The sequence below is a fragment of the Pinus tabuliformis genome, chromosome 3_2 (genome assembly GCF_031772625.1).
Source record: "Pinus tabuliformis cultivar Carrire ecotype Pingquan chromosome 3_2, CPIR1, whole genome shotgun sequence".
NCBI classification, from domain to species: Eukaryota; Viridiplantae; Streptophyta; class Pinopsida; order Pinales; family Pinaceae; genus Pinus; species Pinus tabuliformis.
In genome coordinates this window covers 547,395,197-547,406,120 of record NC_142302.1, presented here as the reverse complement: position 1 = coordinate 547,406,120, position 10,924 = coordinate 547,395,197, and the positions used below count along the sequence as shown (strand labels likewise).

General features: G+C 36.2%; 1 protein-coding gene across 1 annotated transcript; it reads left to right on the top strand.

Moving 5' to 3' along the window:
* Positions 1-7,655: 7,655 nt before the first annotated feature.
* LOC149181669 (glyceraldehyde-3-phosphate dehydrogenase GAPCP1, chloroplastic-like) lies at positions 7,656-10,616 on the top strand. Its single transcript, XM_089418374.1, is given in 11 exon segments — positions 7,656-7,924; positions 8,065-8,132; positions 8,280-8,318; positions 8,437-8,466; positions 8,688-8,856; positions 8,953-9,063; positions 9,101-9,208; positions 9,247-9,364; positions 9,474-9,622; positions 9,871-9,954; positions 10,524-10,616. Coding segments are annotated over 11 exon segments (948 nt in total). The 5' UTR covers positions 7,656-7,916; the 3' UTR covers positions 10,588-10,616.
* The last annotated feature ends 308 nt before the right edge of the window (positions 10,617-10,924 follow it).

The following is a 10,924-nucleotide window of genomic DNA, read 5'->3' as shown; positions in this document are numbered from 1 at the left end:
TCCCCACTTATTTGTGTGTTATTCTTGGACATGATCATTTTATTTCTAATAGGGCATGGTGTGCCATTTATTTGGACTAGAATATCTCACATTTGGAATCTCATGTTCCCAATGTAAATGGGTTCATGTTGAATTATCATATTGAAAAGCTATATGAATAAATGAAAAACATGGGTAGTGCATTTTGCACTTTAACTTATACTTATTAAGCTCAAATAATGATTGACATGTGCAATTAATGTTTAATTCTAACATCACACACAAATTTTCAAAAAGATCACTTCACCCATTTGAAAATTTTCAACTTAACCTCGTTATTACTATTCATCCTTTATCTTCTACAAGAGTTATGTATGTGATCGCGGGTTTCCAATCTAATACACCTTTAGGAATTTCACCATGTTTTTATTATTTCAACTAAAGACGCATTTTTGTCTCTTAGTTTTTTAGGTCCCTATACTAGTAGTGTAACCCCTTATTTTTATTAGTACAACCCCCTTATTATATTGTTGTACCAATATAGTCCCCATATTGTTATTATTGTGCCCTATAGAAGCCCACTATTGTTATTATTATGCCCTTACATTATTATTGTTATGTCGATTCTAATTATATTATGACTCCTTGGACTCTTATATATAAAAAGGAAGTCTTGTCATTTGTGTCATCCAATAATTGTTCATTTGTGTAATGTAAAGGAGGTTGCTCCCTAACCCCTTATTGTTATTAGTACAACCCCCTTATTATATTGTTGTACCAATGTAGTCCCCATATTGTTATTATTGTGCCCCATAGAAGCCCACTATTGTTATTATTATGCCCTTACATTATTATTGTTATGTCGATTCTAATTATATTATGACTCCTTAGACCCTTATATATAAAAAGGAAGTCTTGTCATTTGTATCATATGACTCCTTAGACTCTTATATATAAAAAGGAAGTCTTGTCATTTGTATCATCCAAGAATTGTTCATTTGTGTAATGTAAAGGAGGTTGCTCCCTCGAAGAGACTTATTTCTAAGGTGTTGATCTATCTATCCTTTTGTGAGCTCGTTTCATAACATAGTTATCTATTTGAGCACATAATTTGTTCCATGTGTAGTTGTGGATCATATAATTTGCACATCATCAAAGAATTGTTCATTTGTGTAATGTTGATTTTGGTGTTACTACAACCCCCTTATTATATTGTTGTGCCAATGTAGTCCCCATAAGGTGTTTTTTTAATATTATTATTATTATTTATTATTGGAAATATATTGTGATAAGGTGAAATATTATATTTTTCATTGGAATTGAGGCACAATTTTTAATAAGATATAAACTCATTTGACTTTTAAAATTAAATTTCTATTTATTTATTTATTGATACTTTTTTTTTTTATAAAATCCAATAAAATTTACTTTTTAAAATTAAATTTCTATGTTTTTTTGTAAAATCCAATAAAATTTACATATATTAAATTATATTGATATTTTTTATAAAATTCAATAAAATTTAGATATATTGTGATAAGGTGTTTTTTTTATATTAATATTATTATTTATTATTGGAAATATATTGTGATAAAGGTGAAATATTATATTTTTCATTGGAATTGAGGCACAATTTTTAATAAGATAAAAATGTTTAGTGATTCAAATTGTATTTTAAATAAATAAATTCAACTATTTTGAAATTGGTGCAACAACTCTCATTAAAAATCCATGAAAAAAATATAAGACGAAGGTCACGAGACACATATTCCAAGTTGAATGTTGGGAAAAACAACTTAATGGGTGTTCATTTTGATTATTATGGCCAAGAGAATTGGCAAAGGCAATGAAAAGGCTTTGGAGTCTCAGCTTAGTGCCTAGTGATTAGGGATAGATTGCGGTAAAACCTGAGAGACAAGGAGACAAAAAATTCCTCAAGGATAGTGATGGAGTCCAATCCAGAGGCATTCCAAGCTCGGTTTGGTTTTGCGATCTCGATCCCAATTTTGGTGAGATGACGGTTTGGTGAGGGTGGAGGTGGTTTAACCTCTGGACTCCCTTGGTTGTTTTTGGATTGGTTTATCCATGATATACCTCATTCGTGCATGGAATATCACATGAGAGTGACTGGATGAAAAAAAATATTTGGTTCAACCATGTCTACGGTTGGGTGGTACCTGGAAGTCCCGAATCTAATCGACTTTGCCTATGTTTAATAAAAGCTAAGTTCTCTTGCTTTTGTACTTGTTATTATGTGGCCTCAAAAACTATGATCTTATTGTTATTTACATGGTTTAATGCTAGTTATAAGTATGGTTATGTCACTGGTTATATAGTCATGGTTATTTCATGTATTTACTTGTAACTAAAAGGATAATGGATGCAAGACATAATTGATGTCAAAATAATTAAGGGAAGAGGGTGGCGATCCTTCTTGTTGAGTCTCATATGAGTTATCAATCGTTTATCCTCTATCTTGTATTCATTTCCTGTAGATTGCATTGATGTCAAGTGTTTGACAAAATGTCAATGTCGATTGGTGATTGCGAGGCCTAGTCCTGGAGTAAGTTTTTGATTTGTAAGTCTTATGGTCGTGTAATTCATGGATTCTGAAAGCTAGAGGCATCAGTGACTTGGATTATGGGCTTGAAAAATGGCACAAATACCAAAGTCGTAAGCACATGTATAAAGAGAAAAGTCCCTAGACGCATGCATACCCATGTTGTGCATGCGTCTGGACATTTTCAGACACACCCTTGTCCATATCAAGGGAGCGTCTAAGGGTTTAGTGGTCTAAAAGCTCAGTGGGACCCAAGGGCTAGTCAAGAAAATGATTGGGATGCATTATGGGAGTCTTGTAGGAAGTGCAAAAGGTCTGGTATGGTGTGTTTTCATCAATTTCACTTCCTTAACTGACACATAGGGAGTCGAATCATATCATAGTAACTTATCGTCACATGTTTAACCCCGTTGGCTGGTTACTTAAGTAGAGATGTGGGAGGAGGCTCTTACAAGTGGTTTACCATTGATATGATTTAAACTCAATATTACACCATGGTCTTGATTTTCTTGTATCTCACCACAAATGTACACAACAATCTTGTGTGAAAACTCATAATTTACATAGACAAAGAGATGCACTAGACATAGTTTGAATTTCAAGGTCCCCAAGATTATGAATATGTAAATACCTTTTGAGATTGTTTCCCTTTAATTACTTTCTTGAATCTAAATAATTAATTCTTCATTGATAATAATAATAAATAAATAAAAAATACCATTTTATTGTCCATGGGGCTTGGATAGACAATGATTAGGTGCGTTATTAAGACAATGCTAGATGTTAAATCACTGGTTTAATTCCCCGCCCTATTCGGAGGTTATTCACCACAAATGTACACAACAATCTTGTGCGAAAACTCATAATTTACATAGACAAAGAGATGCACTAGACATAGTTTGAATTTCAAGGTCCCCAAGATTATGAATATGTAAATACCTTTTGGGATTGTTTCCCTTTAATTACTTTGTTGAATCTAAATAATTAATTCTTCATTGATAATAATAATAATAATAATAATAATAATAATACCATTTTATTGTCCATGGGGCTTGGATAGACAATGATTAGGTGCGTTATTAAGACAATGCTAGATGTTAAATCACTGGTTTAATTCCCCGCCCTATCCGGGGGTTATTCTTGGACATAATCATGATGTAACCTCACCATTGCCAAACTTACAAAATATATATATATATATATATATATATATCATTTTATTTCTAATGGGGCATGATGTGGCATTTATTTGGACTAGAATATCTCACATTTGGAATCTCATGTTCCCAATGTAAATGGATTCATGTTGAATAATATCATATTGAAAAGCTATACGAAGAAATGACAAATATGAGTAGTGCATTTTGCACTTCAATTTATATTTATCAAGCTAACATGTGCAATTAATGTTTAATTCCACTGGTTTAATTCCCCGCCCTATCCGGGGGTTATTCTTGGACATAATCATGATGTAACCTCACCATTGCCAAACTTACAAAATATATATATATATATATATATATCATTTTATTTCTAATGGGGCATGATGTGGCATTTATTTGGACTAGAATATCTCACATTTGGAATCTCATGTTCCCAATGTAAATGGATTCATGTTGAATAATATCATAATGTAACCTCACCATTGCCAAACTTACAAAATATATATATATATATATATATATATATATATATATATATATATATATATATATCATTTTATTTCTAATGGGGCATGATGTGGCATTTATTTGGACTAGAATATCTCACATTTGGGATCTCATGTTCCCAATGTAAATGGATTCATGTTGAATAATATCATATTGAAAAGCTATATGAAGAAATGACAAATATGAGTAGTGCATTTTGCACTTCAATTTATATCTATCAAGCTAACATGTGCAATTAATGTTTAATTCTAAAATCACACATAACTTTTCAAAAAACTTTATCCATTTGAAAATTCTCAACTTAAACCTCACTATTACTATCAACTTAAACTCAAAATTAATTTTCCCAGATCTTTAAAATTTATGAATCAATCTCAAACTCAATGAATTCTACTTCAATGATCCATAAAATTTATTCATTGATTTAAACTTCAATTAATTTTATAAATATATATTTTTTCATAATAATAGATCTAAACTTCAATTAATTCTATAGTTATATTATGTGTATAGTCTTTTCTAACGGAAAGGTACATCATATAGCATATATTTTGAATTTGAACTTTCTTGTTGCCGTGGGTTTTTGGCTTCTCCGCGTGTCTTCTGCGAAGAAAGTAGGGCAATGTGCAATCGATGTTCGGGATATAGTGTTTGTTGTGTAATGTTGGGGGTCACTTCTGAGGACCGATGGTGGAAGAGGAATCGGTGTTGCACTTCTCTACGTATTGCTTGCGTACCTTTGTTCAAATCATCAACTCACAAATGATTCTTACCTATATTTTATTAGTCCCTGCCATCTGGCATCCGGCAGGGACTATAGTAATCGTTCCGGACGGAGATAGCATTAGTTCGATGTGTTATTCGGTTGTTATCCTAAAGTTTGGAAATACTCTGTGCGGGGATATGCCTAAGTTTCATTCGCACCTTAGCTTGGCCATCTTATTTGGCCTCTTCCCGAGGCGGAAGAGGCTCGACCATAGCTTAAAAGCTATAAGCGCGGTGCATTTTCGCTAACCGTCACGGGTGTCTGGTTTTAATGTTAGCATTACTTCCGCCCGGGTATGCGAAGGTTTAATAAAGCTCCGTGTTCCCTGTTACAATGTTCTGCATTGGCAGCTGGTGCATGCCATGATGCACCATGGTTCAACAGCTGTGAGATGAAATCTGCATGAACTATATTGAACTTTTCCGTGATTATATCGTCATTGTCGTCCGGATCTGCGATGTAGGAGAGAATAAGCTTGATGCCTTTGGCGACCTGTTTAGCAGTCGGGCACGCGCAGCGAAGGGGCGCAACAAGTTTAATTCCAGGCGTTAAATCGTTAATGTCGTACCTTGGATTCTGCTCTCGCATGGCCTGGCAGGTCGTGAGGCCCTCAAATGTCTGGTTCGCGAAAACGTCGGTTGCGGGGCTTCGAACCTGCGACCTGTTGTATCGAATCCATGACAAACTGTAAGTTCTCCTTATCTAGATAGCAGATTCTAGAAATATCTTTCGATCCCTCCTTATCCCTCTCTTCACGTCCCGTCCCTGAACACCAACTGCTCAAATCCCCATTCCCTGCACAACAGAATTATCACATTGAATTTGTTGTATCGAATCCATGACAAACTGTAAGTTCTCCTTATCTAGATAGCAGATTCTAGAAATATCTTTCGATCCCTCCTTATCCCTCTCTTCACGTCCCGTCCCTGAACACCAACTGCTCAAATCCCCATTCCCTGCACAACAGAATTATCACATTGAATTTCAAATCCAAAAACCATAATCGAATCTTTACTACTAATTAATTGAAAATATAATGGGTCTTACCTGGAATAAGTACTGTTGGCCGAGCTGCTGTCCAGTTTATTCTGCAAGCAAAGCTTATTGGACATGGAATATTGCTCAATAGTGAACTGAGTATAACCAGAGAGCTCCTTCAAAACATATTTCAGTGTTTTCCTACGGGGAATATACAAATACTCATCTACATCGAAGAAGAAAGTCCAATTCGCCATGAATTTGTACCTGTGCAAACAATCGTTCACAATAAGGAACTGATTATGGTAATACCCATCATATTGTTCCTGCTCTGTTACATCCTGCAATGTCACTCGACCTGCTCTGATCCATGGCTCCAACACCTTTCTAACCTGGGGATGCACTCCACCTGCATCGTGAAAAACAAAATGCGACCTAGGCCCAAATAATTTGGCATGATAAGCCATCCACTCCCTCATTCTCTGAGCACTCAGGTCACCATACAGGGAGGAACCACAGTAGAGATAATCATAGGGAGGAGCCTGGCTATAAACAGAGCCATTGTAGCTACCTTTTTCTTCCTCGAGAGCAACGATCCTCTCTGGTTTTCCAAACTCGTCGCCATGGATTGCGTGAAGAATGAGCTCTCCACCATTGTCATCGGTGCCCACGCTCTAGCATTTTGTAGGCCTTGCCCTTTATTAATCTTCCAGAAGACGAATTCTTGGGGATGCATTCACATTCAAATCGTGGCTTTCCATAAACATGGAGAGGCTTGGAAGCGAGCCCAACTACAGCAAACGTGGCTGGACCTCCTCTGTAAGCGCCCATTTGGATAAACAAGTATGCAGCGCTCCCATAAGGACGAAACACCCTCTTGTTCGGATCTTCTTTCACATGAATTAACTCAGTGATTCTGCTGGTGCTATTCATGACAATACCAGTATTATGCATTTTACTTGCCATGATCATATCCTTCAGCTCTGTTTTTCTGATTTCGACACTGTATGCACCAGGGTTCGAATCTCCCTGGAGAAATGCTTGTGCCAGAGATTTACAGGAGGAGAAATCTTGTCTTCCAAATAGAAAATAGTGGCCTGCTATAAGCAAAAAACCCATAATTATAATCGTCTTCATGAAAAATTTAGCTCCCTTGCAGCTTGAAATAAATCCAGGGCCTGGATATTCCTTCTCTGTCTCTTTCTGTTTCTCCATTGCCATCGCAAAATCGAACACAGGGCACCCCTAAAATCTAGAATTCTCTGTCACATCTAAGCCCAGAAGAAGACGATTAAATTAAACAGGGCAAGGCCTTTCTGAGCGGGAGTCGACAGTCTGAGATACCAATTATCTCTGGAAAATGAAGGCAGAAAGACGCGCAGGAAAGTTCTCTGGCTTTTCTGTACCGTCAGGATCAACACACACGCTGAAACATCCCAGGTATTCCTATACGGCATATACTGGATGGTTCTTTGATTTCTTATCTTTACTTACAACGTATTCCAGCTTCGTCGCTCGATCATGGCGATGTTAGGGTGCAGGTAACGCGACACTTGGTATCCATGCGGTAGCATGAAGTCCAGCGGTCCAGCTGTGGCGACTTTTATATATTTATATATTCTAATTGTCATATTATTTTATTTAATAATTTTTTATATAACTTTTAATTATTCATTTTTTCTTTTTATTACTAGCCTGTTTATTACCACGTCCGTATTTGCCCAGTCTTGATCCGACCATCTCTCGTTAGACTCTCGGTTTCTTGCCATGGGTGTGTAAAACACACCCTCATTGATTCTTTTGAGCAGATCTGCTGAATCCATCTCGGGAGGTTGATTGCCATGGGCTGAGTTGTAAGCATACATTGAGTTGTTGCTGAAACAGTAAAGATTGCGTGTTTGTATCCTTACGTTTAAGTTGGAACTATGTTATTGGTATTACGGAATCTCGGGTGCGGCGCTTAATGCTGCAGTGGGTTCTGAAGATCCAGTGATAGTTTTACGGTGTTAAATTTGCTCTTTAATGTTAAGACTGGCATCTTCACCTTAAAGGGAGCAATATTCTCACAACGCTTTACGGGTAGGTAATGTGTTTTCGTGTTCTCTTAACAGATGTCAGAGTGCTAGGACTTTGCAGCCAGTTAGAGCTACTGCAACAGAGGCCCCTCCTAGAGTTCAAAGTAAGTACTAGCAAGCCCATTCTCTGTGTTGTCTTCTTTAGAACTAGAACAGGAAATAAATCAGATTGACAGATTTTGTCGTGGGCAATGTCTTGCATTTGGATTCAGTAATTACTAAAAAAATTTAATCATTCATTATTTTTGCAGGATCCTCGGGAAAGGAGAGGACCAAGATAGGAATAAATGGTGAGTACCTTTACTTATTGTTTCCTATGTGTAAATATTCTAATCAGATTGTGATATGTAACCCACACTGAGAATATTCACGATCAAACAAGTAAGATCAAAACTGTTCTGTGTACAGGATTTGGTCGTATTGGGAGGCTGCTTTTGCATGACGATGTTTTTGTTTAAGTGACTTTATTTCTCTGGATTGTAAGGTGTGCTTGACTCTAGCAATTTGTTACTTAGCATGCAAGCAATTGCTGTAGGATAATTTCTCTACGTTGAGCAAGTTCCTTGGGTTAATTTCAGTGCATACTTTGAACTTTAACTTGATGGAATTTGTTCTTGTGCCTTATACCGTTCTGAATTTTCTTTTAAAGCATTACTGTAGCATTCCTATTGACCGAAATTTGACTAAACTTCTGTTTTGCGGTTGTGGCTGGCAGGCTTACATGTTTAAGTATGATTCAACTCATGGGGTATACAAAGGGAGCTTGAATATTGTTGATGATACGACTCTTGAAATTGATGGTCACAGTATTACTGTCAATTCTAAAAGGTATGCCCCTTAACATTAACCAATGTGTAAATAAACACTGATAATTATGATTTAGAGAATAATGATGCTATGATCTCTTGGAAACCACTGCTACAGGGATCCTTCAGAGATTCCCTGGGGTAACTATGGCGCTGAGTATGTTGTAGAATCATCTGGAGCTTTTACAACAACCGAGAAGGCTTCTGCACATCTTAAGGTATATTTTTTGTGGTAATTTTTGTATTTTTCCTGTTTGCATCTATAGTTTTCCATCGACAAATATACTTAAGATTGTTGCATCTATATTTTTCCATCGACAAATGTACTTCCTGCAAACATTGTCATTGAGTCATAACTATGTGTCAAAATTAGCTCACCATAAAAACTGAAACGAATACTCATGGACTGGCTACAGGTGGTGAATGAAGAATTTGGTATTGCTAAGGCCCTCATGACCACTATTCATGCAACAACAGGTAGGCATGGGCCTCTTTGTTTTAAGTCCTGAATTTAAAATGATAATAAAGTTGTTATGAATTTCTTATGTTATTATCTGATGTGTATTCAGTTCTTGTACCTGTAATTTGTTTTTTGTTAAATGTATATATCTGACAAAGAAATGAAATTTCTATAAATAGCTACAGGCAGTTGGGAAGGTCCTTCCAGAGTTGAATGGAAAGCTAACTGGAATGGCTTTCCGTGTACCAACACCCAATGTCTCAGTTGTGGATCTGACATGTCGCCTTGAGAAACCAGCATCTTACGATGATATAAAAGCAGCAATGAAGTATTGTCCTTTTACCTTGCCACGATAAAACATTATATTGTTCCAAAATAGTTTCTGCTTTGAGTGCTCTTAGTGTCATCTTTAATTAAGCTTTGATTATGGCTTATGGTTTCTGCTCTGATAACTCTTAGTGTCATATTTTTACTCTTAATCATCTTGGAGCCTTAACTATGCTTCTTCTCTGATCACTCTTAGTATCATATTTTAAAGCCTTGATTAGTATTATAATGTGTTGTATACATGGTCAGGGCCGCATCTGAAGGGTCGCTAAAAGGCATCCTTGGATACACTGATGAAGATGTCGTTTCGAATGATTTTGTAGGCGATGCAAGGTAAGAACTTGCATGAAATAGCTTAGTGGAATTTTGGTTTTGTATTTTAGATAAACGGCTGAATTTTCAAGTTTTCCTTTACAGGTCGAGTATCTTTGATGCTAAGGCTGGTATAGCCTTGAGTTCTACATTTGCGAAACACGTGTAATCTGTTAGTAGATGCCAAGGCATTTGGCATTTTCAGTGTGAGATTTGTTTTGTTAATGATATGGACTAATAAGCTTGACATTGCTTCTGCAGCAACCGAGTGGTGGACTTGATCTCCTCTGTCAGAATCAAAGAGTCATATAAGATCCTTTAGCCAGGATCTTTCTTCAAACTCAAAAGCTAGCACTTGGGAAGAGTTGTTTTCTAATTCCCTTGTTTCGACTCTCTCTCTCATTTAGTTTTATTGCCTTTATATCTGTTGAACTAAGTGGAATTTGTTGTTTGTAAGGCTTGCAATGAATAATGATTGTAAGGCTTGCAATGAATAATAATGGAGATTATAGGATATCTATGGTGACTTTTCGACATTATATTTTACAGGCAGTTGGGAAGGTCCTAAATTTTCAAGTTTTCCTTTACAGGTCGAGTATCTTTGATGCTAAGGCTGGTATAGCCTTGAGTTCTACATTTGTGAAACACGTGTAATCTGTTAGTAGATGCCAAGGCATTTGGCATTTTCAGTGTGAGATTTGTTTTGTTAATGATATGGACTAATAAGCTTGACATTGCTTCTGCAGCAACCGAGTGGTGGACTTGATCTCACACATGGCTTTAGTTTGCCTACTTGGGTTCTGGCTGACATTCTGTCTAGCCTCATTTGGTCGATGTGTGTTATGTTATAATCTGTTCGTTTTGATTCCTGTGGCTGAAACCATAAGGCATATGTAAACAAACCATTTGCTTGAATGACTTAGTAGTTGAACCAACATTACCTTTTCGAAAGTGTTTTGAACTCTTAACAAGTTGTTTTTGCTGCTGCTGT